The sequence below is a fragment of the Heterocephalus glaber genome, unplaced genomic scaffold (assembly GCF_053883595.1).
Source record: "Heterocephalus glaber isolate CG9 unplaced genomic scaffold, H.glaber_assembly_v1.0 deba00000122, whole genome shotgun sequence".
NCBI classification, from domain to species: domain Eukaryota; kingdom Metazoa; phylum Chordata; class Mammalia; order Rodentia; family Bathyergidae; genus Heterocephalus; species Heterocephalus glaber.
Window position 1 is genome coordinate 80,671,240 of NW_028258138.1, and position 17,131 is coordinate 80,688,370.

Here is a 17,131-nt window from a genome sequence, read left to right on the forward strand (position 1 = left end):
ACGGCGCTGATTGTCTTTGCTTTCTGACGCAGGGCGTTGAGCTCAGCTCTGCTGTGCCGATCTCCAGGCACTGGGGCCGTGGCGCCTGACGGAAAGGCGCCCGTAGTGAGCCCAGGTGGGGGCCGAGGCGGGCCAGGTTCTTCCTTCGTTTTCTGGGCTTCATAAGCTACCCGAGGTTTGTACCCTCAGGTAACGCGCTGGGCGAGGGTCCCCTGAGTGACAGTCGCTCCCGAGGCTCCGTGTTCAGGTCCCCGGCTGCTTCTGGCGCGGCTGGCAGGTGCGGGAGGCCGGGCTTGGGGTGCCGCGCTCGGTCTGTGAGCCTGAGGGCCGCGAGGCGCCCGAGGAAAGTCCGGCGTCCCAGAGCAGCCGGCAAAGTGGGCTCCGAGGCCCCGTCCCTGCTGCCTGGGCTGGTGCTGGTGGGCGGAGCCTGGGGGCTCAGCAGCGTCCGCCCCGAAGTCGGGGCTGCGGGTCCTGGCTGCACCGTCCCCTCTGCGCCCAGGAGCGCGTCCTGGCCTGGATCCTGGGCGATGGCGGTGGGCGCGGGTCTGAGGTGGGCTGTCCCTGGGGCGCTGGCCGCAGGCCCGGGCGGAGGCCGCCGTCCGGTCAGTCGCAGAGCCGGCCGCTGGGCACCTCGGTCCCCGCCCCGGACGCCCTGTGTGGTTGCCCGCTGGCTCCGGGTTGGACACCTCGGCTCCTGGGTCCGACGCGCCGCCCAGGCCGGGCAGAGTCCCGCGAGACGAGTTCGCGCTGTGCCATGGGTGGGCTCTGCGGGGCGGACTTGGTGCCCGCCCCCCGCCAGGCCCGGCGCGGGCCGCAGTTCTTCCACTTCTGGCTGCTGCGCTGCCCGAGGCGAGACCCCGAGTGGCCGCCAGCGAGGCCCCCGCCCTGTGGGTCTCAGGGCAGGAGTCCGGGCGCCACGCCGGCCTCAGGCTGGGCCTCGGAGCTCTGGGCCAGGCCCTGCCGGGAGGGAGCGCTCAGGACTGCGGCCAAGTGGGGCCGGCACCTGCCCAGACGGAGCCCGGCTGCGGCCATCCCGTCTCCCCTGGCTTCTCCCCTCCTCTCCGTGGCAGCCCTCGCCTGTCTCCAGGTCCCCGCAGAGGGACCTTGGGGGGCGTCGCCTGCCCGTGATGGGCACCTCGCCACGGGGACCAAGTCCCACTCAGCCCGGACACTCGCTGCTGAGGATCTCCTTCCCAGCAGCCGCGGCCGTTCTGCTGCTCTTCTCTCCCTCTCTCTCTCTCCCTCTTTCTTTCTTTCTCCCTCTTTTTTTTTCCTCTCTCCCCCTCCCTCTCTCCCTTCCTTCCTTTCCTTCTGCAGTACTGAAAGTTGAACCCAGGGCCTTCACGCTGAACTAAATCCTCAGCACTTTCTATTTTTCACTCTGAGACAGGGTCTCGCTACGTCACTATGTAGCCAAGACTGGGCTTAAACTTGCAATCCTCCTGCTTCAGCCTCCCAGAGTGCTGGGATCACAGCTCTCTCTTCCTCTCAGTGCCCAGCCCATCTCTCTGGCGGCCTCAGGAAACACAAGTGCATTGTTGACCTCGTCCTTATTCATTCCTTTGAGCTTTAATTCTATTTCCCAGATGCCAGCTAGACACAACTGCCATCCGCGTAGGCCCACACAGTATGGTGGTTTCGGTAGTTGAGAGGCGGCCCGGGTTCGAATCTCAGATGTGCCACTTACTGGGTCTGACACTGGGCAAGTTTCCTAACCTTTTCAGTTTTCTTTTTGTTTTTTGTTTTGTGGTAGAGGATTGAACACGGGGTCTTCACACTGAGCTACATTCCTAGCTCTTCTTTATTTTTAATTTTGAGACAGGATCTCACTAAGTAGCTAGTGCCCAGGGTGGGCTGGAACTTTCAATCCTCCTGCCTCAGCCTCCAGAGTGGAAGGATCACAGGCGTGCACTACCAAGCCTGCTATTTCTCCAGAGACTGGGGCCTCGTTTGTTGAAGGGACTGAATGGATTCATCCTTTGGAGGACTTAGAAAGGGGCTGAGCAAGTGCTGGTTACACAGCGCCTCCTCAGACCGGAAGTCTTGGGCCCCTGAGCTCCCTCACAGGCCCGTGCGGCTGTCACCCTGCTCTCCACCTGCCAGACCCGTCCTGAGAGGATCCCGGTTGTGCCTGCACCACCAACTGCCCATCCCACATGTGCCTCGTGTCTTGGCCACCTGGCTACCCCTGCAGCCCCAGAAGTATGCCCGCTGTCCGGGCTGAGGTGAGGCAGTACTGCAGGCGGCTAGGAGGCTCCACCCTGGCGGAGGCCGACTCCACGCTGAGCCCTGGCCTTCAGGAGGAGAGATCTGAGGTACCAGGCTCCCAGGAGGCCCCTCTGCTGCCGCTGCTCCCCCAGAGCCCTCCTAGAACCCACGGGTGAGTCCTGCATGACTGTGGGAGACAGCGTAGGGGTGCCCAGCCTTCTGGCTCCCCTGCCGCACACCTCTGGTGCTGCCCCTCTCCACGGCAGCTTGGCTGCACTGTCCTCTGTCCCTCGGACACTGGAATCTCTCACCCGGCCGCGCAGCCAGGCTGTGTCATCATGAAGCCCTCCCACGCCACCTGTGCCCGCTGTCCCCCATCGGCCCCCCACGCCTCTGTGCTGGGCTTTCCTGACAGAGTCGGCCTCCCCCCGTCGAGGCTGGCCGGCCGCTCTCAGGTGCTGTCCTCGCCCTGCCCTCCGATCCTGCTGGGGGCTTGCCCTGGGCACAGCTCTCGAGCCCGAGGCGCCCAGCTTGGCGTCCCGTGTGCCTGCCTTGTTGCCCTGGTGTCCGTGGTCCGTCCTTTCCGCCCACCACCGGACCTGTCAGGGTCCAGAGTGCTGGGTTGGCGTTTGGTTCTTTGTCATGCTCCGAACCGCTGTTCTGCCGACCCCGGCGGGCCAGCCCCGCAGCCTGGGCTGTTCTTCCTGTGATTTCACCTCTGTCACCTGGGCCGAGGCATTTTCCTCTCACAGATTAAAGGCTCTGTAAAGAGCAGGCCCCAGCGTGTACGCTTCAGGCTCTAGACAGTGCTTGAGGTCTGGCAGGGAGAAGGCTGGGGCTGGGGCTGAGCTACAGGCTGTGCCCTCTGCCTGTCCCACCTGCTTTCTCGGCACCCAGGGCTCTGTGTCACCCAGGCCCCCAGGCCACTCCTTCCTTTCCCATCACACGGTGCCCTCTTGGCTCTGCTCGCCACCCACAGGGCTCAGTGAGCTGCAGGCTTAGGGGGGCCACAGTCGGGCTGGGGGCAACTCCGGGCCAGTTCAGAAACTGGGGGGAGCTTTTTAGGGTTGAGAGAGAAGACGCAATTTTGACATAGGCTTTCTCCTCCAGCAGTGTTGCATCACCACACGTGCAAGATCTTTATCTCCCTGAGGTGCCAGCCAGTTTTGAAATCTGTTACCCAATAATCTCTAGGGGCTATGACAGGGCTTAAGGCCTAGGACCTAGAGGCCAATGTTGTATCAAAAAATAATTCTAAAGACAGCTCATGAATTTTCAAAGTTCCTCTGCAGGATGAGGCACACTTTTAGTTGAATTTTTTCTGTAATAATTACTTCTAGCCAGGTGTGACACCCCCACCCCCCCCAAACCCAGCACTTTGGGGGCCTGAAGCAGGAGGGTCCTAACTTCAAGCCCACCTTGAGCAGCTTAGTAAGCCCTTGCCTCAAAACCAAAAATGGGCTGGGGATGCAGCTCAGTGTGGAGGCCCTGGGTTCAATTACCAATACTGGGAAAAATTACTTCTGCCTCTAAGTGACTACATCTCAAGTACCCCCTCAAGATAAGCAACCTACATACATGCATAAGTATAAAATAGGTGTAGCTATAATGTAGCACTTTTTTTTTCAGGTACCGAGAATGGAAGTCAGGACCTTGTGCTTGCCAGGCAGGTTTGGTGCCACTGAGCTACATCCGAGGCTCATGTGGTAATTTTTTTTCTTTTGAGACAGGGTCTCACAACGTAGCACAGTCTGGCCTCAGCCTCCCCAGTGCTGGGATTACAGTCCTGCACCACCATGCCTGTTTTTTTTTTTTTTTGAAACAGTCTCACTAAAGTTCAGGCCAGCCTTGAACTTGCTCCGTAGTTCAGGCTGGTCTCAAACTCGCAGTGATCCTCCTGCCTCAGCCTCATAATGTTGAAGATCGGTTTAGGTAAGATTACTTCAAGTACCTGGCACTTACTGGGCATCTCATTTCCTGTTCATTCAAATACTTATACTGCCTACCTCCTCCCTGGAGAGTGGACAAAGAAATGCAGAGTGACTGTGACAGAGTAGAAGCCAGGAGCGTGGGGAAGTAGCTGGAAAAGGGAAAGCAAACATCCAAGGCAGAATACAACAAAACCCGGAACTCACAGATTAAAGGGAAAAACCACATCTCAGTCGAGGCAGAAAGTGGAAGCTGATGCCCATTGGCAGACCCATCCCCGCCAGACTGGGCGGGCACACTCACTCCCTGCCGAACCCACAGCCCTACAATCCTGGCAGCAGAGTGGCAGGGTCAGCAGGAGAGGCCCCGACACCCCGCCAGGGTCTGCCCGCACTGGGGGAGAAACAGTGCTGGGGGGTGAGGGTTGGACAGGGCCAGGCTGCTCGCCAGCGCAGCTGCAGACAGACGGCCATCAGGCCTCAGAGAAAGACTGTACGGCACGACGGACCGGAAATGTCATCAGTTGGAAGATAGACACTTGCGAGGGGAACGTGTTTATTGAAAATTGTTTTTAAAGACTTCATTTTTTAAAAATAGACTTTACTTTTTAAAAGCAATTTTAAGTTCATATAGAATTGAGCAGGAAAATATGCAGCTCCGTATACTTTGCTCTCTGCAGCCTCCCTCTTACAACAGCCCATAGTAGAGTAGAGTGGGTCTTTCTTTTGGGGAGGGCACAGGGTCTCACTATGTAGCCCAGGCTGGCCTTAAACTTGTGATCCTCCTGCCTCAGCCTCTCAAGCGCTGGAACTTGGGTGTGACCACACCCACCGAAAGTCCGTGTTTATATCCGGGTTCACTCCCACTCCTGGTGTCACCTATCCTGTGGATCCTGGCAAACATATCCACGGAGTAGTTATGCAGAGTAGCTTCAGTGCTCTAAAAACGCTGACCCTTGTCTGGCAGGCTCTTGTCCCTGCCGCTGTCTTCCCTGGGAGTTGTGTGCCTTCTCACATTGGCTGCCTTCTTTCTGTAATATATTCTAGGTTTCTACCTTGGCTTTTCCAGGCTTGGTAGCTCATTTCTTTTCAGTGCTGCATAATATTCCATTGTCAGTGCATCCTCATTTATTATTCACCTGCCAAAGAGCATCTTAGTGTTTCCAGGTTTTGATGACTGAGGAAAGCTGCCGTGAAATTCGGCATGTGGGTTCTGGATGGGTCCGGCGAGCCCAGTGTGCACGCGTTCTGGGCTGTGTGCTGAGAGGGCTGTGCCTGGCTCCTGAGCAGCTGCTGTCTGTTCCAGTTGGGGCTGTGCAGCCACACAGGTGGGGCTTCTCAGGGGCTTTCATTGTGCTTCCCTGCGACATGCGTGTTCGCCCTTTGTCTTCTGGTGTGAACATCAGACGTCCTGAACGGCACCAGGGAACTTCAATAACAGGCATGCGTGTGTGCACTCAGCCTGCGCCCTAGTGTGGATGGTGTGCAGCCCAAGCGCTCGAGCTCTGGGGAGCTGAGATGGGGTGTGGGTCTGGACACCCACCGTGCCGTCCCCGCCTGTCCTCTTGTGGTGCCTCAGCCCAGGGTCCAGTGAGAACAGAAGCAGCGCTGGAGTGGACCTGCCTCTGGCAGAGCCCAGGAGAACTAAGCAGGGCGAGGGCTGGGCCCCAGGGAAGGAAAGCGACCGGAGCCCCTGCTCCCTTAAGTGCCAGCGTGTGAGGAGCAGACAAAGGCAATAATTTAGGGCAATGATGTAAAGCACTAACGTTATTACTTTATTTTTATTTATTGTTTTTTTTCTGGTACCGGGGATTGAACTCAGGACTTTTCGCTTATGAGGCAGGTACAGTGGCACTGAGCCAAATCCCTGGCCCCTAACTTGAAATAAAGAGGTTCTTCTCTTTCTTCAAAAGATAAGTAATCATAAAAAGTTGACAGGCTGGAGGGCTTTAAGAGCAGGAGGCACGGAGAACCTGAAAGAGCAGCCGCATGAAGGGGCTCCCAGCGGCCCGCAGCCCACGAGGCTTGCAGCCAGGCACAGGCGGACGCAGGGAGAGGAGCAGGGGCCGGGAGCTGAGAGGGCCTGGGCTTGTCAGGGTCCGCGCCGGGGAACGCAGGCACGGGGCGCTGGGTTCCGGGTGGCGGCTGAGCGCCAGGCCGGGGTGTGCTGGCCCCGTGCCGAGGCGAGGCTCTCCTCCCGTCTCTGAGGCCCTCAGCCCTCTTCCCTGGGGTGCCAGGCAGGCCCTGGCCTTGCACGACCCCATGTGTAGTCTGATCACACACAGCTCACAGACCCTGCACAGGACACACGTGCGTGCACACACACACCCCTCCCAGCGTTGTGCACTCTTGGGCTTCGTGGCTGGTCTGAGGGCCAAGCTGGGCCTCGCTAGTCCCTGCCCCAGGGCGCTGTATAAGTGACACGGACAGTGGGAGGGAGGAGCGCTCCTCTGGAGGCCGCAGCCCTGAGTAACTGGAGCAGGGCTTGACACCGGGAGGGTGGTGCGGGGGCAGGGGAACGGCTCCCCCCTCTGCCTGCGGTGACCTGGGCTGAGCCGGGGGCGTGGCCTGAATAGGAAGTGGCCCTGGAGCAGCGGGGGGCCAGCTGCGCCTGAGACATGGTCGCGCCGTTACCCCGGCCACGGTGCTTGACGGGGACTGGGCGGGTGGGCGCAGAGGGATGCCTGGGAAGCATTTCTGTAACTCCCGATCCGGTGTCCTCGCCTCCAGGACCCAAGGGCCGCTGCGTGGAAACACGGCCCGGTCCCGGCCATCTGGGCTGCGTGCCCTGCTGTCCTCGCCTCGGCCTTTCCCAACGTGGGACGTGGCGCTGCTGTTTCTGACCCCTGGTCCCTTCTGTTTCCAGGGCGCGAGGCGGGGCGGCTGTCTGCACGGCCCACGCAGGTTCTCAGGGCCAACTGCGAGCGCAGAGCTATGACTGCGGCCAGGCCCCTTCGACCTTGCGGCTACTGGAGGGGGAGGCCAGCAAATACCATTTAATTCATGCCTGTGCAGCTATCTCAGAGCCCGGGACAGTGCACTCGCTTCCCAGTGGGATCAGCAGGGAGCAGAGGGAGCAGAGGAAGGAAGGGGGGGTCAGGCACCCAGTGTCGATGGAGTTGGCATCCGAGGACTGCTGGCCGTGGTCAGCCTGGGTGGGGACAGTGGACAAACAACGTGCAGAACGGCAGTGTTCAGGAGACCAGCAGCCGGGAGGGGGAGACACCGTGAGGCCCAGCCTTGAGAAGCAGCACAAGTCCCTGCACGCACCGAGAGGGCCAGGAGCCGCAGTGACATTGCAGGGGGCCTCCAGGTCAGGCCTCTGACTGGGCTGCGGGGAAAGCTGAGGTGCGCCTGTTCCTGCTGGGTCCTGAGCCCTGTGCGCTGCTGGGCCTGCAGAAAGCACGAGGACAGGCGGAGCTGTTTCCTCTGGAGCCGAGTCCGGCCTCGCTCCTGCTCCTCCATGGGCCACCTCCAGAGGGGAGGGACACAGGACGCCCATGGCCTGCCACTCACTCAGGCACACTCCTGTCTCCCCCAGGGCCAGCGACACCTGTGGAGTGCTGTGGGCGAGGGCTAATTCCGTTTCCAACTTTGCCTTTTCCCAAAAGAGTCACCGAAGCCCACTGGCAGTTCGACTGCAAGTTTGGTCTGGACGATCACGAGGCGTTATCTGTTTGGCTGCTAGGGATTCATAAGCGTCTTATGCTGGAATGAGGCAGACTCCCCTCCACTCTAGCGAGGCTACAATGCCACGCATTTTCTCTGTGAGCTTTTGTTTCCAGCAGAGAAATGAGATCCGTACTTATTAGATGAGGAGTAACAGAACTGTGACATCTCTTCCTGTGTCGGGTTTTCAGTTCACAGCTGTGTCTGCGCCACTCAGGACAGCTGGCCGTCCCCATGCTCACTCCAGGGACCCCAGGGCTCACCTGGGACGTTTCTGGGAAAACCCTCCCGGCAGGGCTGTCAGCCAGGCCAGCGGGTTTGTGGGTAAAACGCAAGGGTAGAAATGTCTTCTGAGTGCATAGGAAATCCAGAGTTAGTGCCGGTCACACTGTTCTGCACCAACTTCTGTGTGCACACAGTACTGTACTCTCAGCTCTTCAGGTTTCTTGCATCAGCGTGTCACTGGAGGCTTCAGGTCTTTGTGACTTTTGAGCGTCCTTCCCAGCTTGGACTCCTACACTCGTTGGCACTTGCAGACCCTGCCTTTCCTTTTCCTTCCTTCAGATTGAGCCCTAGAGGTAAAGGCAGTCTTGGCCTCATGGAGCTACATTTGCAGCCCTTTTAGAAGTTTTATTCCAGTTACCCAGTTTAGCCTTCCACTTGTGACTCTCCCGCCTCAGCCTCCTGCGTAGCTGGCATTACAGGTGTGCAGCACCGCATCTGGGTTGTCACCATTGCTGATGGGCCCAAGGTGCCCCTGCAGATGCAGGGAAGGATGGACCACTGAGGCAGCTGGTTACCAGCATCTTCCCTCCTGTTCCCTCTCTTCCAGATTTCCTGTCCTAGGGTGTAGGGTGCTGTGCTTGGTCCTTCCTTTCCCACCAGTGACCTGGGGCCTGGCCCCATCCTGCTGGGTCTCAGCAGCCAGCCCTGGGTGTGCCTGTCCTGAGCAGAGCCTGAGGCGGGAGGTAGGGGAGGGCAGAGACAGGGCCCCAGGTGTTTGGATCTGGAGGAAGCCAGTGGCTCAGGGCAGGCTGGGGCTCTGTCCAAGTGCCTCTGCAGACCTCAGCCTCGCTGCCTTTCCCCGTCCCAGGGGGTGGCGCTGGGCGCAACTCTAGAGGAGCTGTGGTTTGAGCCGGGTGGCCCAGAGGAGTTTGAGGGAGCAGAGGCGGCACAGTGGCCGGTGTCCAGAGCACTCAGCAGCAGGGCCCGGTGAGCCCCAGAACCCCAGGACTTGCAGCCCAAAACATCTGTGAGGAAATGAGCCGAGAGCTGTCACTTCAAACAAAAACAAAACCAAGCCAGGACCCGCGCCCCTCCGGGCCCTGTGCACAGCGAGCAGCTCCAGCTCGGCCCTCCCTGCGCCCGGTCCCACACCCTCGCTGCTCCTGCTCAAGTCCCTTGAGGGCAGGTGGTGCCTCCGTGGGCCTGGGCTCACCAGCGCTTGACATTATTTTCTCCTCTGAAACCGCTGTGCTGGAATAGACCTTCTGCCGAGTCTTTTTACACATTTAGTGGGGAATCTGGATGCTTCTGAGTGGCCGGTGTATTGGATTAATAAACCCCAGCGACCCTCAGTCCTTGGCTGGGGCCCTTGGTCACTGGCTGCTCCATGCCCTGCGCTGGGGACAGTGAGGGCCCGGGGCTGCGTGGCGACCTGGAAGCTGCACAGAGCAAGTGCCCTTCCCCTAGAGGACAAGGAGGGCTGAGCAGCCCCCTGGAGGCGGAGACCCCGGGCCCTGCTGTGTTTGCTCTGGGAACCAGAGAGGCCTCGAGGGAGCGGTGCTGCAGAGAAGCGCGCTTGCCTCATGGCTCCAGGACGGCTGGAGAGGGTGAGCGAGGCCGCAGGCCTGGCCCCGAGAGAGGCCACGACGTGGACCAAGCAGCAGACCGCACGGCTGTGGCCATGGACACAAGGTTCCTGGGGCAAAGGTCCCCACCCCGGAGGACGGACAGCAGGTGGGGTGTGGTACCCAGAGCTAGGGCTGGGATCCGGGACATGGACGTGGACTCTGCCCGCCTGTGCTATGGTGACTTCAGGCCACACCTTTCTCAGCCACTTCTGGAAACAAGACCCAGGGCTGGGCCTCAGCTTGGAACCTGCAGGAGCCGAAGAGGCGGCCCGGTGACTGTACCCCACCACGCTTCTCCCCGAGTTTCCTGCTGGTGGAATAGGTTTTAAATTAAAGAATTGAGGGTATTAACAGCAGCACTGCTAAGAATACCTTTCACTGAAAACTTAACCACAGAGCAAGAAATGAGCAAACAGTGGAAACAAGCAGCCCGGAGGCTAGGGATGCAGTCATCCCACCTCCCCTGCGAAAGCCTGAGCTGAAAAGAACTTGGACCAGGACAGACAAAGTGGAGGAGCTGGGATTTACCAGGCCTTCGGTCATCTCGAGGGGAAAATGCCACTCCTCTTATGGTCTAACTCTTGTAGGAACACTAGCTTCTCTCTAGGGCCAGTGGGCAGGTCAGTAGTGTGCACCTGCTACCCTTGGTGACTCTTGTAGCTGCTCAGTCGGGTCGGGAGTTTCTTACCTTTTACCCTCTGTACTAGATATGGGCACAGGGTAAAGTTTTGTGTTTCAGAAACTCGCTGTTTTGTCTGGAGTAATCCAAAAATGGTTCAGCCCAGTGATGGAGATTCCGAGATCAGATATGAGCGACTTTCCTGAAGCTTCCTGGGGAAGCTGGGCATAGGGCATAGAAGGAGATCTCTCTGTCTCTCTTAACTGAAGCCATTTCCTTCTCATCCCCTGAAGAAAACCGTCAGTGAGCTTCCCCGTGGAGCAAGGCACTTGCCAGGCGCGGCTCCCAGTGCTGCAGCTGGGAGCGGCAGAGCTCGCTGTGGGACAGTACTTGTGTAAGGAGGGACAGGTGTGAGCTGAACGAGAACATTGCCTGCGGTCCCACGTGGGGCAGTGCGACTCTTCCGAGGTTCAGAGGAGCCTCCTCAGGTGCTGGCTCCCCTCACAAGGCAGATCCCGAGCTCAGGTGGCCTCAGCCAGTGCTCTCCAGGCCTCATGGTCTGGGCCCAGTGGTTCCTGGAGCTCAGGGAGGGAGGCACCCAGCCTGCCTGCCTGCCGACCGGACGCTGTGGTTTTACCCAGCTTCCAGAGGCCTCGTTCTGACTGTGTGCACACTCACAGGACTGACGAACAGGACAGTGCTCCCAGGAGACTTCGCTCGCACATCAGGGTAGGATGTGCTCTTGGAGCAGTCTCCATCTTGCTGGGAGAGGCCAACAAAGGCTTCCATGCAGCTGCATCTCCAGTGACACCTGGCAATGGGAGCAGAGCAACCTGCTTTGCATTAAGATGGAAAGATAAATGCACCCTGCTGCTGCACGCTGCCATCCTGGCGCCCTGGAGGCTGAGGCAGGAGGACCGCAACTTCAAGTCCAACAAAAAGTACAAAATGGGCTGGAGAGCTGGGGATTTAGCTCAGTGGTTCTGCTGCCTGCCTCACAAGCGCAAGGACCTGACTGAGTTCGATCCCCAGTACCGGGAAAAAAAAAAAAGATTCACAAAATGGGCTGGGGATGGAGCTCTGTGCTGAGGCCCTAGGTTCAATCTCCAGTTCAAAATAAAAAACATATGCCTCAGTTTTAAAGAATGTAAAATTAGAAAGCATGTGGATGTTAGAATTAATAAAACATGGATAAAGACAACACATGAATACTCTTCATCCATCTGAAGAATGAAATCCTGTCCTTTGGAACAGCAGGGCAGACGGGAGATCGTCATGCTAAGACAAGCAGTGTGTGGCCCTGTGGTCCTGGACTGGAAGCCGCTTGGTTACCCATGGCCAGGCGGGGCTGAGCAGTGAGCCAGAGGCAGGTGGCCAGGAGAGGACACACCTGTGTGCACTTTTGTAGCCTTGGAAACCCCTTGGGTCCCTCTGGAGGCCGATGCCTCGAATGTGTCTCCTGAAGCTTGTGTTGCTCAGCCAACGGTGGCTCAGCAGGATCGGCCGGATGGGCTCCACAGTGTCCTGGTTTCTGGGAAATCTGCACTGACCGTGTGTGGTTGACACTGGGGGCCAGGGCCTGAGGTAATGGGAGCCAACTGCTGCTCCTTACGCTGTCTGTCCACTGTCCCTCCGGGCCCCCAGCCTCAGTGTGGGAGTCAGGCCATGGTGTGGGTGAATTCTGGGTGCAGAGTGTCTACAGTTAAGGGTTGATACCTCAAACTCTGTGTCTTCGGGCTTGGCGCTGGTGTAACGCACCGTCCTGTGGTCTCTGGTTGTCTGTCATTTTACGAGTCTCATATTTGGACATCTGAACTGAGTTCAGGGCAGTTCGCACCGCCCTGAGCCTGGTTTTCCCTCCTGTGGATGACCTGAGTTACCAGCAGTCTGACTGAACAAGAGCATGTGTGACTTAGCTGGAGTGGGTTCGATTATTGGTACCAGCTGCATCAGAAACATGCTCTGACCCAGCTGGAACTGCTGTGAACCCTGGAGAACCTCTGTGTGGGTCAGAGCCCTCTGACCATCTAAAGTCAGTCGGGCATTAAAGCGATTAAAACGGGACTCTACAATCTTTGGTTAGGTTCATCTGGTTTGGCCCAAAGTGGTTTTATATCAGTCAGAAGTACTTTTGTTTTGTAGTTTCATGATTTAACTCAGTTCTTTTTCTTCTTTTTGAGACAAAACCTCACTTTGGGGTCCAGACTGGCCTTGAACACACAGCAATCTTCCTGCCTCAGCCTCCCAAGGGCTGGGATTACAGGCATGCACCACTATGCCTGGCTGATTTAACTCAGTTCTTTAAACTTGCCCTAAGTCTTTGAAACAACCATGAGCTTGCTATAGTGGATGGGCGCATGTGGTGTGGATTTTAATTTGTTTTTAAGTCACTGAACTCCTGAAACCCATTAGGTGAGCTGCAGTGGTGAGAACCGGCTGGGGCCCAGCAGAAGTGGAAGCCGTCTGAGGATGAGCTCTTTGGGTCCGGCGCTGCTTGGAGCCGGCCCACCTCTGCCAGAGAGACCTGTGCAGCTCCGAGAACCCCCTCGGAGCCAGTCCAGGTCTTCAGGCCACAGAGCACCCAGAGCTGGGAGCTGGGAGGCGGGCGGGAGCTCCAGACCCATGTCCCTGGGGCTCTGCTGTCATGTGTGAGCAGAGATGCCCTCCGGGCCAGCACCGGCTGATAGCAACGGAGCCAGAGAAGTCGAGCGGCTGTGCTGAGCAGAGGGTTTGCTCCTCCTGGGCGCCTTCTGTTTGGGTCACGCTGGGAGGGCTGGATTCATAGCCTGAAGCAGGGGGAGCCCCAGCCAGGAACTGTGGTCTGGGCGCCCTGGATCCGGGGTGTGTGATATTCCAGAGAAGCTGACAGAGTGAATAGCTCGAAGTGATGGTAACAATTCACCGGAATGCTCACTTGTGAGGCAGCAGTGACTCTGAAGGAACTGTAGTAAGGTGTGGCACCGCATAAGATAAATAAATTGCCAAAGCTGGCCGTGGGGGAGCATGCCTCGGGAGGCTGAGGCAGGAGGATTGCCCTGAGTTCAAGGCCAGCCTGGTCTACATAGTGAGACCCTGTCTCACCCCCCCCCCCCCCCGCTCATAAGTAAGTAAGTTAATAAAATAGCTGCAATGTCTTGGAAGAAGCTGGTGCCAGGAGGCTGCAAAGGAAGATTGTGGAGCCGCTGGCCTCTGCCACTCCTCGATCAGCCCCCTCAGCTGGGTGCCAGTTCCTGCAGAGGCCAGCGCCCGCTGAGCCTCCTTTCTGCGTGTCGCTCTCGCCTTGGGTTTTTGTCTTGAGGCAGTGTGACAAGTGGAGGCGCTGTCGTGATCTCCGAGCATCTCACTGAGCACGGCTGGGTCCGGGCACAGAGCACGCTGCGACCCCTCTCCGCAGAGCCCGGGCTGCGGGCCAGGCTTCGCTCAGCGTTGGTCGCGCTGCTTTCTACTGGGCTCAGCATGCGCTCGCTTGTGTCTTGCAGGTGAACACTGAGTTCCTTGCCATGTCTGACGGAGATTACGATTACCTCATCAAGTTTTTAGCTCTGGGCGACTCCGGAGTAGGGAAGACCAGTGTTCTCTACCAGTACACAGATGGTAAATTTAATTCCAAATTTATCACCACGGTGGGCATTGATTTCAGGGAAAAGAGAGTGGTAAGTTCCCCACTTCTGTACGCATCCGTACCCTCGCCAGTGTGTGCCTGTCTGTGTGTGGCTGGGGGAGCAGGGGGACAGAGCTCGGATGGAGCTGCAGCTGGCACGGCCTGTCGGGCACACAGCGCCCCTGCTGTCCCCCTCGGCCGGCCTCTGTCCCCCTCTGAGCCCGTGGTTGTTTGTCCGCCTTTGTGGAAGATCCCCTGGCCCCTCTCTCATGCCCCTGTTTGTGGGCCGTGTCTTCCTGCTCAGCCTTCTACCTTAAGAAACTGGAAACGTGGTTCATGCCTATGAGCCCAGTTACTCAGGAGGATCCAGTGTGAGGCCAGGATGGGCAATTTAGCAAGACTTTGTCTCAAAATACAATTTACCAGGGCCAGGCTGTAGCTCAGCAGCAGAGCTCCTGCCCGGCAAGCGTGAGGCCCTGAGTTTGATTCTCGGTACCAAAAAAGAAAAAAAAAAAAAATTTGCAAAGGCCTGGGCTGTAGCTCCGGGGTAGAGCTTGGTTAGCACGTGTGGGGCCTTGGGTCCAACCCTCAGAATCTAAAACGGAAGTAAGCTAAACTGAAAGGCAAGCAGAAGAAAGCATAAAGATTAGACTGGAGATAAATAAAGGCTCTTTTCTTGGAAATGATAGCTAAATTTCTAGGAAGTGAAAGGGCAACTCTGCCAACATTACACAAATAAAGATGATGAAGAAATACTATAAAACTGCAGGCAAGCAGATGTCACAGTGCACAGGAGACAGAGAAATTCCTAGACACAAATGACCAAAACAGACTCAAGAAGAAGTAGGAGATCTAATGAGGCGGATGAGCCAGCAGTGGCTTCCCACAAGGAGGAGCCGGGACCAGCTCCAGCAAACGCTGGAGGAAACCACAACAGCCCTCTCAGCTCTTCAGCACAGAAAGGGTGGAAGACGTCCCCACTCCTTTTGTGAGGCCAGTGTTGCCAAAAAACCACAATTCACAAAGTTGTCCTGGGGGGATCTGCAGACCGGCCACCGTCTGAGTGAACACACACGGAACCTCAGCAAACAGGCCAGCAGCAAACAGCATGCGAACTATAGCATGACCAAACTTCACACAGGGACAGAAAGGCTGGTTTACATGTAACCTGGCACGGTGGTGCTCACCTCCAGTCCAGCTACTTGGGAGGCTGAGGCAGGAGGATCGAAGTGAGGTAGAATAAACACCTGACAAAATCCAGTACCATTTCTTGATTTAAAAAAATACTCAGCAGGGCCGGGGATTTAGCTTAGTGGTGCCACTGCCTGCCTTGCAAAGCACAAGGTCCGGAGTTCGATCCCGGTGCCAAAAAAAACAAAACCAAAACCAAAAACAAAACCCAGAAAGAATGAAACTAAGAATATAAGAATAAACTCAACAAGAGTGAAAAATGAGCATGTGAAAGCCACAAAATACTGTTGGAAAAGATTCCCGAAGGTGGAATAAGTGGAAGCCTCCTCTCCCGGGCGCTGCGTCCGTCTGTCCGTCCGTTGGACACCTCAGAACCCAGCAGCGTGTGCACCCGAGCAGCTCACCCTCAAATCCACATGGACCCGCAGCTCGGTGGAAGGGCTCAGAAGTCAAAATGGTCTGGTACCAGCAGAGGCTCGTCGGGTTGTGCAGGTGTTGCCTAGGGTGCCACTTTGTTTACTTTTTTTTTTACTGTTTTTTAAAATTATTTTCAGTTCTTTCTGGGTATTAAGACTATCTATCATCTTAATTTTTAACAATCTGGTTTTTATCAAGTGTCTTGATTTCAGTAAGACAAAACTGAGGTCTTGGGACGTTTCACAGCCCCTGCTCTGGGATGTCACTGTTCCAAGGATGCCACCTTCATACCCTGTGTGCCCAAAACATGGGTCATCAGAGCCTCCCGCAGCATTTATTTATTTTTAGACAGGGTCTTGCTCTGTAGTTCAGGTTGCTTTGAATTTCCAGTGATCCTCCTGCCTCAGCCTCCTGACAGCTAGGATTACAGGCCTGGGCCACCGCTCTGGCTGCAGCTATGGCGGAGTTACAAAGGGAGTGTGCTGGGCTGGCTGTCACATTTGCTTATCTTGCGGCTTTCCCTGAGGCCCTGACTCCTTGGGGTGGAGCAGAGCTGAGCCATGTCCGCCTGGGTGTCTCAAGTCTTCCCCATTTCCTGTAGGGCAGGTCTGTTTACCAGCAGTGTTTTGTCTTGTTTGTTAGAAAATGTCTTGACTTCTCCTTCAGTTTTAGAGCATAGCTAGGGAGAATACAGAATTCTTGGTCAATAGTCTTTTTTTTTTCCCCAAGCACTTTCAAAATCTGAAAAAAATTTTTTTTCTGGTACTGGAAATCGAACTCAGGACCTTGTGCTTGCGTGGCAGGTACGGTGCCACTGAGCTACATCCCCAGGCTTGAAAATCTGAAAATATTAAAAAATTCTCTCTTTTTCTCTCCCCTTTTCTTTTTATAGGACTTTGATTATCCATGAGCTGGTCTTTGGGGATATTTTGCCCTTCCTGACCCTTTGCTTCTCGTTTGCCTTCCCTTTCTTAGCCTGGCCACACAGCTGATCCCTGCTCACACCTGATGACTGGCTCTCCTCAGTGCCCTGCTGCTGAGCCTGGGGAACTTTGCATTTCAGACACTGACCTCTAGGACCCCAGAATCCCTGTTTCTCTCTTCTTTTCTTCTTTCTAAACTGTGGTCCTGGGGGTTTAACCCAGGCCCTTCACACGTCATACTGAGCTGTGTCCTCTGCTCTTTTATTTTGAGAAGGGTCTTGCCTAAGCTGCCCAGGCTGGGCTTGAACTTGTGATCCGCCCACCCCAGCCTTCCAGAGGACTGCAGCCTGCACCGATGAGCCCAGCTTCTATTTACTTTTTTTTTTTTTTTTCTTTTTGGTACCAGGGACAGAACTCAGGACAGAGTGCAGCCCAGGTGCCACTGCTAAATCCCCGGGCCTGCTTCTATTTTTAAATGTCTTTTTGTTAGTCACACCTGTCACGCTGCTTTTCATCCTCCAGGCATTGTACTTCTGTATAGACTTTGAATTGCTGATTTGTCTTTGTGTAGACCAGTGTCTGTTGGTTGCTTTTTCCCGTGTGTGAGGCGCTTTCCTCCCCTTTGGTGTCATCCAATGTTCCTCATTCCTGGGTCAGTCAGAGGAGGCCTGGCAGCCTCCCTCTGGGTGGTCCTGGGCAGACGCAGGGCCCTGCAGATGAGC

General features: G+C 56.6%; 1 protein-coding gene across 17 annotated transcripts in view; it reads left to right on the top strand.

Moving 5' to 3' along the window:
- Nucleotides 1-17,131, top strand: part of Rab27a (RAB27A, member RAS oncogene family) — a 39,772-nt gene that overhangs the window by 14,275 nt on the left and 8,366 nt on the right. For 11 of the 17 annotated variants that reach the window (XM_087209757.1, XM_087209754.1, XM_087209800.1 and 8 more), the window contains one exon: nt 13,757-13,930. The exons of 1 other annotated variant lie outside the window; for it this stretch is intronic. In XM_087209757.1, coding sequence (XP_087065883.1) covers nt 13,778-13,930 — 153 coding nt within the window. In that variant the 5' untranslated portion in view covers nt 13,757-13,777. Of the gene's footprint in view, nt 1-23; nt 176-13,756; nt 13,931-17,131 lie in introns of those variants that run through there. 5 more of the 17 variants (XM_087209823.1, XM_087209815.1, XM_087209831.1 and 2 more) reach the window with 3 other exon arrangements.